This window comes from Drosophila serrata, unplaced genomic scaffold (assembly GCF_035046125.1).
Source record: "Drosophila serrata isolate PLE 108 unplaced genomic scaffold, ASM3504612v1 contig_100, whole genome shotgun sequence".
Lineage (NCBI taxonomy): Eukaryota > Metazoa > Arthropoda > Insecta > Diptera > Drosophilidae > Drosophila > Drosophila serrata.
Genome location: NW_028256998.1, coordinates 1,076,039 through 1,097,365, shown reverse-complemented (window position 1 = coordinate 1,097,365; position 21,327 = coordinate 1,076,039). Strand labels below are relative to the sequence as shown.

The following is a 21,327-nucleotide window of genomic DNA, read 5'->3' as shown; positions in this document are numbered from 1 at the left end:
TTTGATGCGATATCTTAAGAAATTCTAGCTATTTACTAGCCAAGTCAACATTCCTCTAAAGTTTTCCAACACTGTAACATACAATCGTTGTGTAGCCCTAAATTGCGGCGTCGTTTGAAAGAAACTGTAAACTATTACTAATACCAGCACAATCAATAAACGGAACGCACATAACGCAATAGGAAAGGAATTAAAACAAACGCAGCAATCGAATTTTGACCATACAAGTCCCTGTTTCGATCATTGCTTCGTTCTTCGTTGCTAGTTGCTTTTGACGCCCACAAGCCATGACACTGCCGCGCTCGGAGACGCCGCTGCGTCGTTCCGCGGTGGGCAGCTTCCGCGAGAGTATGGCCCGGGAGGTGACCGTGGTCAATGATGACGAAGCGGAGCGACAGGAGGCCCGACGACGCACACTGATTCAGCATCAGCAGAAGCGCCAGAGCACACTGGAGTCCATTGAGGACAACGAGACCATCCGGTCCTGCCTGGAAATCTACAACGGCAACAAGCTGAGCAAAGACAACGCCTGGAGCCTGACGCTCATCGACTCGTTGGCCAATTTGCTCGACCATCATCACAAGCGTATGAGCAACTTTAAGGTTAGTGGACATAAAAATTAAGCCGAACACGATATTAACCCTCTCGTTTCTCCCTAAGATGGCCGGGTCATCGCTGGAGGCCTCTTCAAAAGTATACGGCCTGCGTGTGGACTCCATCTACATGGATGCTATGCGCATTTCGGCAGGTTTGAGTGCCCGCACGCTCACGGACAAGCAAATGGAGGATGCCGAAGATAATGAGGGTCCGGAGTCTGGGCAACCGGCTGGCGGTGATGGTGAAGATGCTGGGCGAGTCCAAAAAGAGGCAGCTCCTAAGCCGAAGAAGCAAAAGAAGAATGTGTCCACTGTAACCAAGAACAAGGACACACTGAACGCTCGATTAGACACAGCGCCGCTGCAGGATCCGGTGTTTGGCAAGCTGAACTCCACTGTAGGGTCCATTAACGCTTCCAATCGCCTGATGCACAACATCCTGCCCAGTTTGGACTCGGAGCTAAGGTTGCGCACCACCTATATGTTCTGGGATGGCGAAGAAGAGCCAACCGAGGAGGTGAAGGACCACACCACAGCAAATGCGAATGAGGAATCAGAGCAGTGGTCCAATGAATCGCTGATGAGCGCGGATTGGGTGCAAGATCTAATGCCCGATGTTGATGACTTGGTTCTGCGACCTCTGCACACGGGCTATATCATCACAAGTGATCCTAATCCGCGAGCCCCTACCGATAAACCAAAAGATCCCGAATCGGATGAAGACGACAACCGTGACTTTGGCCTTGATGGCGCCGAAGATCTGTGCCCCCATCCCAATGAGCTTTCCATGGCATTCGACATCAATGGTGAGTGTGAACCCATGCCGGACTTAGACGGGCAACCACCATTGGTTCTTGAGGTGGACTGCAATGAGCTGGATGAGCTCACGACGGAGGAGCAAGTGGCAATCAACAATTGCCGCCGTTTGCGTAAGCAGGCAGAGTTTATCGAGGATCTGCGGCCGGTCGATGGTTCCTCCAAGCTGGAATATTCATATCGCCCTATGGCCGAGCAGATCTCCCAGTTTTGGGCAGGACCCTCGCACTGGAAGTTCAAACGCACGCGCCAGCGTAGCACCCTTTTCCAGGCCAATGGCCAGGTGGACTCACAGTCAGGCCTGGCTATTCAGCGACCGAAAAAGTCGGCTCAGTTGGCCGCGAAGCGAAGGGCCAAGGCAGTGGCCTATGGAAACTTTACAGAGAACTTATTTCAGACTCTGGATTCGACTGTAAAGCAGCGTAAGGTAAACTTCCAAAAGAAGTGGGATTCCCGCAAATTGATGCTACCCACAAAGTTTGACATTGATCCGGACTTCTTCTTCAAATATGATTCGGCGCCGAGTATAAAGTTGTCTCGGCATTGTGGCAAGCCGGACTCCGATGAGGGCGAAGATCTGGGCATGGACATGGGTGATGGGGGCCCGCATCATGACGATGTGGACAACGATCCCGACTTATTTGGTAACGAACACTTCACTGCGGCAGTCCCCGCCAATGTGAGCGTTATGCCGGCTATGGGAGACGAGGCTTGTCTCGGCGAAGGATTGGTGGATGTGGATCCTAGTCAGATTAACGCTAGCATAAGGGACGCTTGCAACAACACAGTGTTTGAGATTGGCACAGAATTTGAGGGGGCGCCGACGCAGGTAAGACGCCATTTATTATTATAATTAATAGTAATACTAATAAATTATCTTCTCTTTCAGGTCACCAAAGTTATTGTTCCATTTGCGAAGCGTGCCAAGGTAATAGACATGAAGAATCTAAAAAAGAGCTGCAATTCGCTGATTCAGAAACAACTTCTAAACGTTGTGCCTGAAGAGACGATACCCTCGCATCCAGTGCCGAAGAACGAGAACTACTCCAAGGGTATGGCTAGTTTCAATGAAGTGTACAACAAGCTGCCCAACCTGCTGACCACCAAAATGTCGGATTCGCTGTCCACGTCGGTTGCCTTTTATGCGGTTCTGCACTTGGCCAACGACATGAAGCTGCGCCTAATTCCACAGAAGAACTTGGAGGACTTTCAAATACGACAAGTCTTGGACTAAATTACTTGTATAGCTACGTTTATATGAGCTTAATGTGGTAGTTTTAAATCCCTTTTATCAGTGTCGAGCTCCCAGTGTGGTGGCTGTTTTATATCTCTAAAACGTTTATTTTAAACTCATCGACCCGTACCAGTATTCCCGAAACAAAACCCCTCATCAAAGTCGAATCCTGCTTTCATTGTAATTTTTCTAATGAATATAAAATACTGAACCTAAAATTATTTTAAAACATTTTGTTAACTGTTTTTTGCTTTATTCTTTTTTAATAATATTTGAAAACAGTAACGTATGATACAATTATATTTATATATTTCATTATTATTATATCAAAATTGTATCATGGTAAATGGAAAGAATTGCAGAGAGATAAAGGGATAAGGACCACACCACAGCTAATGCACTTAAATTTGAAATCACTCCTATTGATATAAGAAAAAAACTTTTTTAAGAAGAAATCTTTAAGGGTTCAGTGGAAAATCTACAAAACCATTTATATTCTCATATGTACATACATACTTAAGGTTTGTCTAAGGCTCGAGTAAATTAAAACTTTCACATTAGTTTTAGCTGTAAAAGTTGCGCTGGCGGCCCAGACTGAAACGGAAGCATTTGTTAAGATTGTTTGCATTGGCTGTTGCTCTTTCATTTGCATACTTCATACCAGAAGGCACACTTTGGAAAGTCTTCTGTTCTTAGATGAATGTAATTACAGCGATAAATAGTAATATAATTATCAAAAAAGTTATATGAATTGTATAATTTTTTGGTCTTAAATGTGGCAATCACATATTAACGCGTTTTTAGTACCGAATGTCTCAAAGTTGACGAACAGCAACCATTTCCGCAATTCAAAATAAAGCGAAATGTATTTTTAATAGATAATCAAAATATATTCAAAAGAAAGTTCTCAGTGTGCAGTGGGGTAAATGAGGGAGAAATTCGCAAGACAATTTGTTGCCGTTTTTACTCGCAAATGGTTTCTGTTTCTGCCTGAAGTGGGTTTTCCTTAGCATCTCCGTGTGGGTATGACACATTTGTGCTTGTTTAAAAAGTTTGGTGTTTACAGAGCGCTTTTAGGCGCAGCTTGCCTGTGCGTGTGTATGTGTTTGTGTGTGTGTAATTGCATATTATTTGCATAAATATTTACCAAGTACTAAGTAATGTTTGGTCTTATACTGATTACGTTCTTTACACTTGTACATATGTGAAAAGAAAGCCGATAGAAATCGAACACAGACTTTCTCTATTTAAACTATTACTTTATTTGAAAACAACTAAGAACTGTACAAAAGAAACAATATATTTATATAATTATAGTTATATTATTTTATTTAAATAAAAAAGAAAATGTTTTAAGTATAAACAGTAAAATAAAGAACAGAAAACGGTTAATATTTGAGCTCTAAAAAAATAAATTAATTACCTAGAATCTTTGAAAAATAATAATAATTATAAAATAATAACTTCAAAAACAGGATAACAAGAGTTTCATATTTTTTAAATTAAAAATTAAATTAAACGATTAACTAAACTATTGTTGGTGCTAAAAATGCGTCGTTCCTGCTTTACTACTTTGTTAAGAGTTTGTCTTTGTTTGATTCAAAATTTTTGCATAAACATATATGGTGTCAAATATGAGAAGCACATTACTTTTTATAGGAAATTAAGGTAACCAACCAAAAATTTGATTACCCCAAAGTGCATTTCCGTGTTGAATCCTCAATGTTGCATGCAATTAATCGAGAATAATGTGCTTCATGTGTGGGAGGGCACAACAATTTCAGTCAACACACATTTCCCTACATTAGGAGTTAAAAAGTTAATTATCAAAACAAACAACAACAAACGGGTTGCAGGATGTGGTACTAAAGTTAATGGCTGTCATCACAGTCGAAACCGGGGCCAAAACAGGTTGGGAAGGCAAAAATGTCCTTGCCACCTCCCAGCTGATTGTTTGTCCTTGCCCGGGATAATTCCCGTGCCCATTCCAGGTGCCATACTCATCGGTGTTTTTGTATCTTGTTTGGTCTCGGTTTAATTTTCTGACATTTGTTGCTTAATCCCATTACGTACAACAGCTTGCCGGCGCCGTGGAAGTTTAAGTTTGATAATTGTTGGCACTTTTAGTATGTAAGTGAGCTGTGAGGGGAAAAGCATGTACAAAAGTCAGTAACTGGCAGTCCAACCTATATCTGACAGAGATTAAAAAAAGTTTTTGAATAAAAATAAATGCCTTAACTGTGATGGCTTTAATGCATATAATTAAAGGTGTTTAAAAGCAACAACTTTAGTGTAAGTATGCTAAAAAATATTAAAACGACACTACTTGATAACTAGTACAAACCTCCTTGAGTTTTAACCATTTTCCATTCTTAAAGAAGTTCGAGAAAAATAAAAGAATTGTATGTTGACTCCATCTGAGTTATTTAATTGTTGCATAGATCGAGTTAAATGTTTGCTTTTTAATATTCCTGTTCTTTTATTTACATTCATGATATTACATTCATTAAAAGGTATATACGCGTACATAATGATATACACCTAGAAAACAGCATTGACAATTTTTACTCGAAAGTTGCGCTCAGCGGGATATGGGTCTTTTGAAGAACAGCGCCTTATATCGTGTGTGTAGTATGGATCGGTAAACAAAAGTTTCAATGATGGTGTAAATTAAATATACAAAAGTTTCTCTAACAATATTCAGCATAATGCTTGCTTTGGTTTGACTTCTTCAGTTATTAAAATACATCAATAAAATTGTAATAGACAATGTTCATCGTATTTGTATATATATATACGTATATATATAGTCGTATAATATATATAAGAGTTGATATACATATATAATTTGTAGCACACATAATATAACAAGTGTTACAGTAATACAGCTTCCGGGGGCTTCAACATGTTTTTCAAACACTTCCGTCGTAACATTAAATCGAAGTTTGCTTAAAAGTTTAGAAATCAAAAGTTCATCTTTCTTTAGAATAATATTTCTATAGGTTTCTAGCGTTTCTGATTTTTCGCTATGTTCAAAATGTTTAATATATATTTCTTTTATATACATACCGGCTAAAAGTTTGGGATAATTGAATATTTCGAAATTTCTATAATTGAGCACGTTAGGATTGGATGATTTCCAAATTTGTTGTATTCCAGAAAACATATATGTTTTAAACAGGGGGGGATAGAAAATTCTTTAAACTGTGTGATCAATTCTAACTCATTTACAGATCGAAAACAGATACATCTACTCTTTAATTCACAGACTCCAAGTCTATAAAACGGGCTTACCTTGTTTACCTGCGCATTGTTAAAGTTTACAGACAAGTGAGTATGTCAGCTTTGGCCTCAAACCCAAAATTTGCACAGTTGTGGTTAATCGTATGTGTGTATATATAAGATATAAGTTTATATGTATTTATTCCTCAGCCCATGCCTCCCTGCGTACCTCAAAATGCTTTCAAAAACTGTTTATAACTTGGGTTCAAAGGTTTTTCCGTATCATATTTGGCATGGGACATTGACCGTGTAGCTTGCTTCCGATTCCCTTTCATTGGTTGGCATTTCTCTGGAGTTGCCCTGGCCATCATCCGTGAAATTTAGTCCTGGGTCTTGGGAGTCACCGATGAAGGTTCCTCTGAAGTTTTCTTCTGATCGGCCGGAGCTTTACCAGTGCTTCGTCCCCACCGCAAACGCATCGGTTTCCTTGCCTCTCGCTGGAACTCAGAGGTGTCTTCCTCCAGATCCGCCTCATTATCATCTTCGTTGGCGAATCTGGCCACATGTCCAGGGGCTTCGTACTGCTGCTGCTGCTGCAGGGACAAAAGCATGCGACGCATTCTCTCCGAGTTCAACAGGGAATTGTACAATTGTGAGCGTTCCATCTGGGAAAAATCATTGAATTATAGATGAATCTACTTTAAGGAATTCAGTTATAGATCCCCACCTGATCGTTGTCTTCATTGGCTGCCTCGAACTGAGGAACACTGCGTCCCCAGCGTAGACGCTGTGGCTTTCGCACCACACGATCAAAAGCACTGTCATAGTCGTCGACCAGGTCCAGATCCCCCTCAGAGCCCAGTTGCTGCTGCTGGCTATTAAGGGTGAGCTCCCGCTCCAACAGATCATCGTAGGCGGTCCGTCGCATTTGCGGCAAGCTGGGATCCCGCCTGCCGAACCGCAGGCGTAGGGATGGAGACCGTATTGGCTTCTGGTTGACATCGCCGAACCAGCGTTTCTCCACTATATTGCTCAGCATTTCCGGATCACTGCGTCCGAAGCGGAGACGCAGCGAGGGAGAGCGCTGGGCCTTCCGCTCCACCTGGTGATTGGGGAAGACGACGGGTCCGGCGTACTCGCGTTGCAGCAGATTGTCATACAGATTGCTCAGGGGAGTGCCTGCAAAGAAGTCCTTATTAGTTGCTTCTCACGCGGATGCTGTCCACAGGGGAAGGGATTTGCTGGTCACCTTGAGCTGGAGGCGTCTCGGCCTGGGTGGGATGGTACATCAGAAGGGTCGCCATGCAGACGAGGACTAAGGCGCAGCCTTGGCTTAGTCGGGGCTTCAAGTAAAACATTTTTGCTCCTATTTCCTTTTACCCTTTGGGTTGATGACAAACTGAAAATAAAAAGAAAATCAATAATAAATTAGAAATCGTAAGATATACACTAAGAAAAAATGGTTATTCTGAAGAAAAATATGAATAAGTTCATTATCTAATATCGTTTTTGATAAACACACCCTTTGGGTCCGATACCTACTATGGTATAGATAGAGATTAATTGTCTTATATGATATATTGGAATCGCACTTTTTATTAATATAATATTATAATTATATTGGACAACAATTTTTAAGTTGATTTATCCAACATTTGAATATATTAACCTTGAAGATATATCATCACTAGCATCACTACTTTTGGTGTTGATATTGTGAAATATATTTTGTCTCCTGCAGAGGATTCCCTGAAAGAAAATTATTCATGACTGCACCTGAATGGGGTCGCATATTCGAACTCTTTTAATGCATTTTTTTGCCATATTTTTGCAAATAGTTAAAGCTATCGAAAGGTTAGAGAGCAGAAAACAGAACAGCTGCGGCACTGCCACTACCATTAGTTGCAACAGTTTTTATAAAAACTTATGTATATATTTCAGAAAATGATGTCATGGGCTAATGGTTTGCCTAATGGCCGACGGCGAGGGATTTCCCATTATTATTAAAAATTAAATTGTCAGGGGGAGAACTGGTAATCAATAGGAATGCAATTTGTATGTCCCCGCAACATAGACGTGGACTAGACAATGGAGTCCGCGTGCATTGCATATCGTGTGAGGTTTGCTCATTGGAATTCATTTCGCAGTCATATGTTATGTATGTTCATTTTACAACAAGGAGAATAAGGCGAGTAAAATGGCAATTGAATTATTTATAAGAAAGCACACACAGGGGCAAGGGGAAAAAATAAGACTGGGAGGATTTGAATACAGGGAAGAGGGGAAGAGCGACCCTGGATGAACTAGCCGGATGCTGATGGATTGCTTACCTTCAGAGCGGTGCACCGAAGGCAAAGTGAGGCACCCTTCGAGTGGAGTTCTTATGACAAGTAGGGCCTGAACAATGGCCAGAAATGAGAACAGTATATTATGCACAGCAGGCAGACTACACTTACCCCCAAAAGGGGTTGAAATTTCAACTTTTGTTTGGCATTCTGCCTGCCGCTGCAGGCGGAAGTTGAAAGTTAAGCCTTTGCAACAGCATCGGCTTCATCCTTGGGGCGTTAAGTGCTGGCGAAATATTTTGTTAGGATCTCTCTCTCTGGCTGGGTGGCGATGCAACTCGCTGTATACGTGATAGCCTGCGTATACGTGATGTCAGCCAGCGGAGCCGGAAATTGAATTGTAGTTAAGGCAGAGACACGTTCCACGAAATGATGCCGCCATAAGGAGTAATATCAAATAGCCTTCGAAGGCAATTATTTTAGGTCTTCAATTAATCATTTTAAATAAATATTCGAGGTCGAGAGAATGGGTTTTAATATTTAAATTTGTTCTTAAATTTTACAGATGATATTCAAGATGTCATACATTTTCTATTTCCCAATAGTTATTCACTTTATGGCGTAAATACCCATGCCATCGTTTTATGATTTACCATTTATTCAGCTCTCATCTATCCATCTTTCCTGATGCCTGGCCAGACCTTAATCGAATTGACTTTCGCTTTCTTCTTTTTTCCTGTCGCTCGTTTTGGTCAATGATATCTCGGAAATGTCGACCCAGAGTGATTTGCTGGCGGAAGCTGCTGGCCAATTGCCGGGCAGAGTCCAGTCCAGAGCCAAGCACTCAATATGGAAATTTGGTATCAGTCTCTGGCTCTGTGTGTTTGTGTGTGTGCCTGAGAGTGGGTGTTGTGAGCGATGAAATGTGCCCCTAGACTGCGCGACATTTGGGACGTTTGTCAAAATTGAAAGTGATTTATCATCGTTCTCCGACGGCGCCTTCTCGTTGTTGGCTTTTGACGAATGACGAATGAGTTGTGCGATATTTCCCAGATAATGATGCTATTTATGTACGAATGTGCCGTTTGTGCCTGAGCCTATTGCAGCCAGTTCGCACTTAAATAGGCTTTAAAAAACAATGTGTCAAGCAATAATTTTTACGTGACATCGCGAATATTCCCAGAGGGTGTAGGAGAAAATTCTTGATTGACACATAATAAGCAATCCCATTAACACGTTGTTGAGCATCGAGTGGCCGGATAAATGCCTCATCGAGCGATTCATCTGAGGGGGGCACTATGTAGCAAGCAATTGGTTTTTACTATGAAGAAAGCTGAAATTGGGATATTCTTGCAAATATATATTTGTTGGACTTATAAAGCACAGAATACAGCTTAAAGTTTGTAATTTTCACTAAATAATAACATGTATTGCTTAAAAATTTCACATCAAAAGAAAGAATTCCATCACTCAAAAAGTTTTCCCAAAATGTTTGTTCAAAATATTGATATATTGAAAATGTGCAGATACTTCAACAGAAGTCTGTTATTTAAAACTGTATTTTAATGTGTCTTTATGTTTGTGATAAATTGATATTCTATATACTCAATCGGAACTGTGCCGAAATTGAGCTTGAACCAACTACAGTATAAGTGTAAGATTCGTAACGCACAAATATGTATGAGACGACAAAAATCTACAAATGTGAGAATGAATAAATTAAATATACATTTTTGGATATTTTTTTAATTATATTGCTTTCTTTGTTGTTCTTTGTTTTCGTATATGTACATCCCCAATCCCATGTATTTAATTTTCCACCTTTCGAATTAAATTGGCACTGAATTTTAAGTTGAGGTAAATATTGATAGCTTTGGTACAGAAATATTTCGTTTAAAAGAAAATCCTATTCACAAATCAAAATATATATTATATGTAAATATAATAGATATATTTACTCACATTCCATGGCATTTAGATTATATTCTTTTGTTACCTAGTGTAATTCATCGCCAGACCGCTTCTGAAGCGATGCGTGAAAAACACATTGACGACGTTTAAATAGCCTTTAGGGCATAGCCCAACTAATACATTTAACGCCCCCAAAAACTCGCACACAAACCAATTTACACACACTTCCAAACAATACACACACGCACACACACAACAGGTTGTTTTTGTGTCTATGTCGAGACTTTGATGAGGCTCTTTTTCACTCTTATTTGTGTGACACACAAATTTTATTCGCCTTTTATTTAACAATTTTTATTTCGTTGTGCGAAAAAGGTCATCTATGGTTGGTCAGCCTTCGGCCCATTCTCCCTTAGATCCTTCGGCTATCTAGCTGGCTTTATGGGACCCCAGCTCCCGACAGGGGCATTAAAACGTTTTGACAAACACATTAGATGCCTTGGTCCTGGCCCCGGTCGTGGTCTGGCTGACTGGCCTCCATCCTAGCTCCAGCTCCTGCGACCCTTTTTCCCAGGCTCTGGTTGGATGGAATCTTTTGTGTTTTATCAACATATTTGATGAGACTTTGCCGCTGTTGTTACTGTCCTGACATTTTGTGGGTTTTGTGCTGCCTACTTTGTGGCTTTTGGGCGTTAATCATACGTCCTGTTGGTAGCCGTTTTTCTTCGTTGTTTTTCTTTTTTTGTTGTTGTTTATGCCATGTGGTTAGTTTTTTGCGGCTTAAATGTTTGTAACTAATGAAATTAAATTGGACAACGTTGGTTAAAATAGTTTATGCGTTGGCGTTCGAAAGTGGTTAAATAGAATTATGTTCAAAATTATTTTCACTTAAATATATTTTTAAATTTGGATATGTAACTATTTTCTTATACAAATTTTAGTTACAGGTTTATTTAAATATTTTATAAAAGCATAATAATAATATAGCTGTAAAAACTAAAAAAGCAATGCGAAAATACATTTTTTAAGAGATAAACAATAAAGGCTTCAAGTTTTATTACAACAATTAGTTTCGCAACTTTTGGAAACTTTAAAATATCAAAATACGAAAGGTATTAGTCAAGGTATGCTGATATGCGTTATATCCTTATAAAACTTGTGCTGAAGAAAACCATTAGGGAAATTAGGAATCTTTATAGGTCATCTATGACGTATATATAAAAATATATATACCTGGTATAAAAAAGGTTAGCTCTGAGAAATTTTGTTCTTTTGAATTAAAAAAAAAAAAACGTTATCAGAAACGGGTAAAAAACTACATATATCTGACTGACTCACCATGTGAACCAGAATTTGTTTACGCTGAACCCAATTAAACAGAATCCTGGCGCAGCTGACGCCTTTGGATACGCCTCGCAGGAATTCACTTCCCACGTTCATGGTTTATTTTTGCTATTTTATGTGCAGGACACCGGCTTGTACTCTGTTTTCGCCAAATGGTCAGAGAGTATCGAACCAGCAAACACACACCAAAGCGACAAAGTCATGTTGATTAAATTTTCTCCTTTTCTTTTTTTGGTGCCAGTTTTTCTGTCTACTGATTTGCCACTTTGCAAGTAAAACATTCATTCATTGGTGGGCGTACTCCCGAGGACCAAAAACTTGCATGACGTCGAGTAAAAGTTGAGATAAACTTAGGTGTGTCCTCTAGAGCAAACAATTTGCACCGGCATTATCGCATTTTGTCATGAGAATTAACTTGTGTATGTTCAGAGTCTGTGTTGGAAATCATGAATTTGCTTGACTCATGTTCACTTTTGGCATATGAGATGGAAGTTTTTCCATAAAAAAATATCTAGCTAAACATTCAGACACTTTTTTTGTCTGACTTCTGCAGCATAAGAAGTGAAAGTATTTAGGGAAATTATGATTATTTATTTTGGGGTTCGAGATAAAGTTAATCAAAAATGGTTTGAGGCTCCTAAACTAAACTGTTATACGAGATAATGAGCCGTATTAATGTTTCCTCTTCAAATTTAAAAACCATCTTGACTCTAGACTTCCACACCGGATGTTGACCAAACTTCTCTAGACACTTATCCACACAGCTGTGGGCGATATGGCCTTGGTGACTACACTGCGGCTACGTGATGCCGGAAGCAGGAAGGAAATGTAATTTTCGGTTCGTTGTTTAGCATGGAAATGGTTGTAGCCGATTGTTGTCTTGGCTTCCTTTGTTTATGTTTTTGCACTTGGCCCAAATCGTTTTTTGGTTGCTCCTCGGGGTGCTCCTGTCGTTTACCTAGCAGTTTTTCAATTGGCTTTCATGTCATCAGACATGACTTTAAAATACATATATACTATATAAGAAAAAACACGCCAAGGGTCTTTAAGAAATTTGGAAAGATTTTACATTGATTGATTGGCTGCCGTCTGTATATCCCAAGGAGGTTCGAGGGTTTGGGCCAGGACCCTGGGTATTACAATGGAATTCGAACAAGGCCATCAGGGTGACAAAAATTTACAAAGAGTGGTTCCCGCCGGAGTTAAACTTTTGGTGTTGGAAGTTCATATTATTGTTGTCAAAAAAAAGAGGAGGGTCGGTGGATTATTTCCACAATTCGAATGCGTCTGGGTCAGGGCAGCAACAACAACAGCATTTTTTTGTGGTACGAAAATCAAATAAATGAGTTTAGTATGAGGATCGAAGAGAAGTTACCTATTGAAAATATGTATTTAATAAATTAAAAAAAATAAAAATAGTAGCAAGTAGCAGAAAAAGTTTGAAAGTTATCTCTCTTTTTATCATAACAATTACAAGGAGAATTATATTTTCAAACACATCTTTAAATTATATTTTTTTTTTAGGAAACTCTATTAATTTTGTTTTTACTTCAAAACCACTAATATTTATATTTATTTAGACAATCAAAATAAAGAAATTCGAATTCCCAGGACACCTTTTTCCGGTAAACTCCTTTGACTAAAAGCCAAGAACTTCAGTAAAAGCCTTTGGTCCTTTGTTGGCCTGTTTATTTGAAATCATTTACATAAGCAGCTTTATCAGCTTTTAGTGCGTACCCCAAAAAAGGGTCTTCTGACAAATTTGGCAGCATTTATACTTGATGCGTTTAACTTGTAGGTCTTCGACTGATTTAATATGTTTTGCATAATCTCGAAGGCAATCGCAGCCAGCCACGTGTCAAGTAAGGCTTTAAGCCATGCTTTCCAATGTCAGTAGGTGAGTAGGGGTGACCTTTGACCAAAAATTAATAGCCGTGACCGAAGCTAAAGTCGACAGACCACATGGGTCATCAATTTCTGCAAGTAAAAAAACAAACACAAAATAAAAACAGAAACCTCAAATTACAAATAACAACAAATAAGCACTTAAGCTCAAATATAAAGTCGGCTGGAAAAGAACAAGCAAAAGCAACTTAAACTCAAGCCAACCCAAATCCAATATAAATTCATCAATATCCACTTCAAAATGTCTGCTCTGAGAGGCCCGAAATATATATGACCATGGAGCCAGGCAGGCTTCCAACAATATATTAAACGTATATATAGATTCATTTTTCGCCTGTTTCCCCGTCAAGGAATGTCTAAGATTACACAGCAATTGATGTCTTTTTTGGGGCCGCTGTCTAATAACCGCTTTTTTGTTGTGTTTATTTGGCCGGAAAGCGTTTTAAAGCTTTAAAAAAAGAAATCAAGGCTGCCATATACGCTTGTGGGCGGGTAGATAATATCAGCTTAACTCTGTGTTATGGGACTTCCGTCCCTTTTCCGTTTCTTTTTCGTCATTATCAAAGCGTAAAAATTGCAAACTTATTGCCACCCCAAACCCCCCTTTATATCTTTTAGTTGATATCCCATCTAGACTCTAACTTTTTGGCAGTCAGCATAAGTTGCGGGAAAAATATGCTTTGATTTGGGAACAGGTTCTAGTCGGGCTTTCAGATTGGTTATTTATAATGCACATACACAAGGAATTTGTTGCTTTTTAAAGAGATAATTTTATTTAATATAACGCTTATTATTCTTTTATTTTGAATATTATTTACTTATATTTGAAACGCACTAGAAAGTTCGCAAATAATTATTCCTTTTAGCTTTTGTCTAAGAAAGATTTTCCACCATAGATAAGCAGATTATTCAATGAATTATAATTCTGATTGAAATATGATGCATATTTTAAGCTAGAAAGCTTAAAAATTTTATTTCAATTAAATTAATAATACCCAAATATGATACCTATGTTTAGTATGTTTACCTAAGTTAAGTTTGTCCTTGTTTCAACGCATGTTTCCCTATTTTTAAATAATTTTTCTCTTTTTAATTCAATTAAAAACTGTTTCCTGTCTATCTTATCTGACCATCCATCATAATCAGAATAAAATTCCTGTTAAATCTAAGTTTCCAGCCGCTGCCACAGGTTGCTCAAGTGTCTTGCCTCGGCAAAGTGCAGCCAAAGCGCCAATAATGGCAATGAAATCTGGCTCTACAAGGACGAATTCGGGCTGCGTTGCCAAGGTTAGCTCAGTTAGCCTTCCTCAAGGACTCTGAGAATATTGACTGATGATGGTCATAATGGCAATGATGGCTTTATGTATAAACATAACACTTACTATCTGTCTGGGTATCTATTATGTCTCAGACAAATAAAGTGCCTTCTACTACAGGGAATTACGTATGTCCCCTAAACTGAAGCTAGTTAAATTAATTAAAAGCCTCTATGAGGTTCAGAAATAAGAAAGCTTATGATTTAGGTGAATTAAATAGAACAGTTTTATTAAAATGAGGTCTCAGTCTTGTCTGTTTTTTTAAGGAATATAAATTGTTATGGTTTACACCCTCTGATTATTAAATGAAACATGATTTCGCGAATGTAATTTGTTGCACCTGCACGTATCTACCATCAGGACATTATTTCTGCTGCAAAGTTGCCATAAAATATGGTCATAAATCGCCGTTGACAACTTATTGAAAAGCGTAGATAAAACAGCATCCAGCTGCCCTCTTCCCCCCTTTTGTTATTGTGTGGGGCGCCTCTGTTGTTTGTTCATTTGGCATTACCATAATGTCTGGGCACGTGCTCCGCTCCCAGTATAAAATGTTAAATGTTGCCTAACAATGGACAGCAGGCAGGAGACTGGAGGCTGGAGGCTTTTCCGGAAAACTGTTCGCTATTCTGTGGTGGCAAGCGTGAAATTGAAATTTATGCTCTAATTACAAATGAATGCTCAAGCAGTAGGCTTTCATTATTGTGTAAGCGGCTTGTGACGCTAATGCCCGACTCAAGTCAAGTGTTTCTTTTTCTGTATTATTTTAAGCAGCAGCTTAGTGGCTTGAATTTTCAGGCTTAGCTAATGAGAGTTAGGCTTTTATACATTTTTGAGCACTCTCCGCGAAGGAAAGAGAAGAGGACTCAGACTTTTTGGCAGACAGTCTTTTGTAGTAAAATGATTTTCTTTTTTAAAAATAAAATAACTTCTTTGTGAACGATTTCTTTTTTCTGTTATATGGATTTATGCTTTGCCCACAAAATTGTTTCACATTTGACCATCGATTGAGGGGAGAAATAATGTCGTCCTTTTGAAGTCAATGGTGTTGCCCTTGAAGCCTCAGACTTGTCAATGTCCAAATTCGCTGTTTCAATTCCAATTTCATGTGAAACTCCAAATCACTTTGTCGGAGGAGCTTAATGCCGGTGGTACCTTCCTTCCTGCTTTTTGTCCCGACTCGCCTTTGACCTTTTTTTTTCTTCTTTCGTTTTACGGCTGGACAAAAACTTGAAATTGAACTGAGAGGAGGAAAGGACAAGTGGGCGTTCCGCTGTAATTACACACGCAATCAAATGGACAAAATCCCTGTGACAGTTTGTGAAAAGTTGCTTTTATTTCTTGCCTGCTGACTGACAGTCGAGGACATCCTTGGGACTTCGGTGCCATCTACTCTCGCGACAAGCAAAGACCAATGTTATTTCGTAGTTTGTTTGGCTTTGCATACTCTCGGGCGCCACCTTGGTCGGGGGTTCCCCACATAATTGAAAGCCCATTAACATCGTTGGCACACTGAAGCGTGAACAAGCGACAGTTTGTGTTAATTAATTAAATAACTCTCCAGTGGAGGAGACCCCGGCAAAGGACTCGGTGAGTGCTGGAAAACGATAAGGCAAATTATGGCCGGGGTAAAATATTCAAGGATGAACACTGGAGTGGTGGAAAATCGTTGGCAAAAATATATGTAATCAATGAGCCATTGTTTTTACATTGAAGCTTAATCATTTGTTTACAGATTTTAGATTTATTTATTTTACGAATTCTGTTTGAGAATTGAAATTATTCCAAATGATAGCAAAGATAAACTAATATTTTTTTCTAGTGTTACAACACTGTATTCCACTTCTATTTCGGTGGAAAAAAAATGTATTAGATTTATTTTCATTGAATAATGGCCAAACTTGTTCAACAATTTGAACAGTTTGGTTTTGTTTCTGCTGTTGAGTCAACCCTAAAAATATGCAAAAGTATTTGCAAACAAAATTAAGTGTCGCCAACAATTTGCATGGGCAACAAATAATAAAACGGCAGCAAATCAAAACTTTTTTATCATAGCGCCGGGGAGTTCAAGAGCAAGCAAAACTTTTGGGCGAGACAGTGAACGTGCTGGTCAGCAAATTAAAATTGAAGAACGAGATTTACTCAACGCACAAGGAACATATAGATATATTTATAGCAAAAGCTTTTAATGCCTAAATATCTGTTCAAAATGTTTGCTTTAATCCTATATTGTGACGCAAACAAGGAATTATTTTGAGTGGGATGTGTACGCTTTTTGATATTTTAACGGAAATATCATGCTGAGTAACCTGTCTAAAATATTATATATGAAACTGGAAATATCAAAACATCATATGTTAAATAAAAATCTTTGAATCTATATTCTTAATAAATATAACTAAATTAAAACAGGTGAAAGACGCAGTCTGAAACCACTCCGATATATTCGAAAATGTCTCGCTTTATATCATCTATTTAAATATCGATTTGTATACTTTATATTCTATCAATCTATCGACATTTCTTGCCATCCCCAATCCTGAGCCTTCAGTTTAAATTAGTTTCCAGTCTGGAACTCATTTACTCACTATTATTGGAATCGATTTGACTTTGGAGAGCCCGTTCTTCGGTACCTGTAGAATGCAATTAAAATTGTTGTCCAATTCGCACGCAACTTTTCCTTGGCAAGTTAATTAGCATGAACTCTTTCCATTCATTTCATATCCGGACAATCATAAATAATTTCGCGATTGGGCGACACGAGATGAAGATGTCGGCGGAGCACAGCTGTTGCCGTTGAGCGATTTCCGCTTTTCCACTTGCCTGCTTCAACTTTAAATCGAGTTTATGAATTATGAAAGGGAAATCCTTGAGTTTTTTTCGTTTTCAGATTGAAGCTCGAAACGCCCGGCAGAAATGGAACGGCTCCCTGAGGACACCGAAGATGTGAGATGTGTCGTGTGGAACGTGGAACGTGCCCAAATACAATACAGAATAGCACACTGTCCGCCATATACACAATTTCAGCATTTCGCAGACACAAATGTATTTTTTATGTTGACAAACATGCGGTACGGTACGGTTTGTTCACATTTGGTCCCAAAAGAGCCGTGAGGTGTCTGTGAATTCGGTTCTTGCTCTATGATTTGCGGCTGTCCCAGTAATGATCCTAATGGGCTCCTTAGCACTCATTTTATGATACACAGAAACAAAGCAGATATCACTCATCTAATTGAGAAAAATGTTTAAGACTTAACATAATTTTCATAATTCTTGACTTGCTTTTACATGGCTAACATAATAGTATTGCGCCTGCAAAATGTTTAGAATTTAAGGCCTTTGATTACTCGTCGGACCTGATGGTACTAAGTTTTAATTCCGTCGCAAAAATACTTAAGAATAAGCTTGAATATAGCTCCTCTGTGGTAAAAACACCTCCATCAATCCTAGCCATTTACTTAAAGAGTAATGAAACCCAATATACAGAAAATCTCATGACATTGAAAACCAAACTACAACACATGTTGACATCGTAAAAAGCCTCCACGAATATTGATTCTCTTGCATTTATATTGTTATTGTTAGAAAATATTAAAATCAAGCCTTAAAGCATTACATAAATTAACAAAGGAAATGAAAATATAGGCAACATGCAGTTCACAAGAAATATTTGTAGTTATTGCGAAATTATTAATATCAAATCATAAGTTTTTAGTCAGAAAATTTAGATTAAATTGTATTTTAACAATTTACTAATAAAAATAAATCCTAGATTAGCAGGAAATGAATTTTTCTATGTAAATTCTAATTTCTGTTTAAGTAATGATTATTTAAACGAAAAACTACATTTACAGCCATGTGAAATGGAAACAAAATTCCAATCAATTGCCAAGTGAAATGTGTTTTTTTAGACACCTAAAAACTATACGAGTTTAATGCAGCTTACACAATTCCAGACATTTTCCGCATCGTGTTCTTATTAATTAAAATACGATTACAAAGACAGTCATTGTAAAAACACATTTCGAACAATGGAAATGCAAAGTGAGCGGAAGGACCTGTGAGCGGATATGTCACAGAATAGTCAATGGAATTGTTCAGAGGACAGGAAGAGACTGCAATTACGAAATAAAACTTAATGCTCCGCCAAATATGAATGGTAAACTGAGTAAACCCAAACTAAGCCCGATCCCCGACACTTCTCCTCCTTTGTCCGCCGCTGGTTTGGCGCCTTTATTTAATAGTAGAATCGGTACGGATCCCATGGCAAGTGAGAAAATAGCAAAAAGCAAAACCCAGACCAAAACCCCAAGGATACTTTGGGGCAACCATTATGGCAAATCCCTTTAGTTTGCCGCCCTCGTAGCCGTTTCTATTTGCACATCGTTTTGTAATGTAATGCGAGTTGTTGCGACAAATTGCTGGGGATTTCGAGCCACTCAGATGTCTAGCCCCAGAGGAGGAGCCCGGCCAGAGGACCCCAGCCAGAGGAGAGGGTAGAGGGACCTTGGATTGCGGTCAGGTCGATTGGTAGCTTCAGTTGGTTGAATTGTGAACTGTAATGTGGCACAGTGCTGCCAAATTTACAAAGGTCTTCGGCCAGAGACAAATTTTACAATTTCCATACAAACTGTATTTCCATTCTTGTGTTCTAACAACTTTTAAGTTTATTTTTTATGTTATTTGTTAAAGCTTCAAAGAACTCCTTGTTTATTCAAGTTACTGACAGCACTGATGTGACATGCAGTTGGTCATTCGAGGTGAATGGCTTGGGCTTACATACACTTTTCATTGCTCCGTCACCCCTTCTCATTTGAGCAAATTTCACACTAAGCTCTGGGTAGTAGGGCACTTTTCTGTCTTTGGCTCTATTTGCTATTCACTGTAAGTTGAGAATGTTGTTTGTCGTTGGCCAGTTTTGCAAAGCCTTCTGGCTTCATTTTTAACTACTTACCAACTGAAAGTTGGTGTCGAATGCGGTTGAAGTGCAGTGAAACAATCGATGGGTTTCCTTTTCAATTTGAGGCCTAAAGTGGGTTTGTATGTTCAACTAAAGCAATCACAAAATATCATCTAAGCTGAACTTTTACTCAAGGTGGAACAATCGATGGTTTTTTATTGGGCTAGTATTTTTCTGGATTTTCAAAAACATTACCTTTGGCTACTATCTAATGTAGCATATAATGTATATATATTCTTGATTAAACAAGTCGATCTGGCCATGTCCGTCTATTTGTTAGTTTTTTCGCAAACTTGTCTCTCAGCTTTAAAGCTATCTTACTGACTTTTTACAGAAAATATTTTATATACTCTCAATCGTATGTTAGTTTGAAAGGAACGGATCGAACGACTTTATCATATAGCTGCCATAGAAACGATCGTTAAATGTTTGACTGTCTCTCTCTGTGCATATATAGAGATCTCTTTCTCTCTAACTCTCTCTGTCTATCTCTAGGGATTGGTTTTTCTCTGGTGCCCTCTCGATCCCACTTTCTCTGCTCTTCCCTTTACTCGGAGAGTATAAATACAGGCACTTCCCTCGCACTGACCTCATTCTGTCCGGGGCCTCCGCAGTGTTTACATCTATAGTGATAGTGGCAGTGATAGTGATTGCCCTTCGACCTTCGAAAAATATCAACTGACCAATGCCATACATTTGGATAACAAGAAAGGAGCTCAAATCAATGATATCATGAAAAGCCTACTCCAGGAATGACAAAAAAGGATAACCGGTAAGTCTTAACCATGACAATTATATCATGTATATAGATGCTATAAGAGGGATCAGACCTAGGTTTAGAATCACCTTTGCTAGCTATGCATTTATTTTCTACACAAATAATATTATTGCAATTAATAACCCAATAATACCTACCCTCCAATCTAACTACCAATAACACACGTTTCTTGACTCACTGGCAACCGAAGTAAGAAACTCTCAGGCATAAACCATTTATGAAATGTCTCGAGGGCATTCTTGAGGGTCATCAGATTAGCCATATTAAGTGCTCTTAACAGATGGCATTTCCCTGTATTTATTTCTAGACCGCACCACAGGAACCAGCAACTGGACTGGGGAACTTGACTTGTAAGGGTCCCAATTAATCCACCTGAGCCAAAGCCAAAAGCCACCGACTCCGCGACGCATTCATCAAATTAATTTTGATCGATTGCCGGCACTCTCCCCGCATTCAATATATGTAATTAATGATCCCGTCTCAGACACAACCTGAGGGATACGCCAAAGACTTTTCATTAACAAATTGCAGAGCGCACTCAACTCAACGTGAGTTGAGTGTATTGAAAGAAATGGCACTGTCTTTGACTGTCTGCCATAAATTGTATAAGCATTTGCATTTGAAGAAGTGCAAGGCAGGTCGTTCTGGAATTACGCAAAGGGGTGTTCCAGGCAGCGTTTGAATGCTATTTACATAAGCTCATGTCCAGAGTTCTCTTAACGAACATTCGAAAGTTTTGTCACACACAAAAGTAGCTAAACTTAGCTTACCTGAATGTCATTGGCATCCACAGTACGGTTCACTTGGCCACATTTGTTCGCCTTCATTGAGGGTCAACTGAGTGAGCGATGACATGCAGGTGGAAGGGAAACTATTGGAAAGTTCGGCAGGTGGGATAACAAACCCAAACTAAAGCTGCGAAATGCTATTAGCCGGATACCCATTTCCTATTGCTAACAA

At 38.8% G+C, this 21,327-nt stretch overlaps 2 protein-coding genes across 2 annotated transcripts in view; one reads left to right on the top strand and one right to left on the bottom strand.

Annotated features, from left to right (window-relative positions):
* The first annotated feature begins 75 nt into the window (after window positions 1-75).
* Window positions 76-2,864, top strand: barr (non-SMC condensin I complex subunit H). The gene is made up of 3 exons (XM_020954596.2): window positions 76-602; window positions 661-2,241; window positions 2,302-2,864. The coding sequence occupies exons 1-3, from the start codon at window positions 288-290 to the stop codon at window positions 2,644-2,646; spliced, it is 2,241 nt and encodes a 746-aa protein (XP_020810255.1). The 5' UTR covers window positions 76-287; the 3' UTR covers window positions 2,647-2,864.
* Window positions 2,865-5,053: 2,189 nt separating this feature from the next.
* The window catches only part of sNPF (short neuropeptide F precursor), a 31,449-nt gene continuing 15,175 nt past the window's right edge, over window positions 5,054-21,327 (bottom strand). Inside the window, exons 2-4 of the mRNA XM_020954694.2 lie at window positions 7,118-7,267; window positions 6,596-7,047; window positions 5,054-6,533 (exon numbers count right to left, since the gene is read on the bottom strand). Coding sequence (XP_020810353.2) covers window positions 6,249-6,533; window positions 6,596-7,047; window positions 7,118-7,226 — 846 coding nt within the window. The 5' untranslated portion in view covers window positions 7,227-7,267 and the 3' untranslated portion in view covers window positions 5,054-6,248. The remainder of the gene's footprint in view (window positions 6,534-6,595; window positions 7,048-7,117; window positions 7,268-21,327) is intronic.

What these genes read in the sequence shown, in the direction of transcription:
- barr (XM_020954596.2), top strand. Translation starts at nt 288, where the DNA reads ATGACACTGCCGCGCTCGGAGACGCCGCTGCGTCGTTCCGCGGTGGGC. An exon ending in AGCGTATGAGCAACTTTAAG is followed by an intron (nt 603 to 660) that starts GTTAGTGGACAT and finishes TTTCTCCCTAAG; the next exon opens with ATGGCCGGGTCATCGCTGGA. An exon ending in TTGAGGGGGCGCCGACGCAG is followed by an intron (nt 2,242 to 2,301) that starts GTAAGACGCCAT and finishes CTTCTCTTTCAG; the next exon opens with GTCACCAAAGTTATTGTTCC.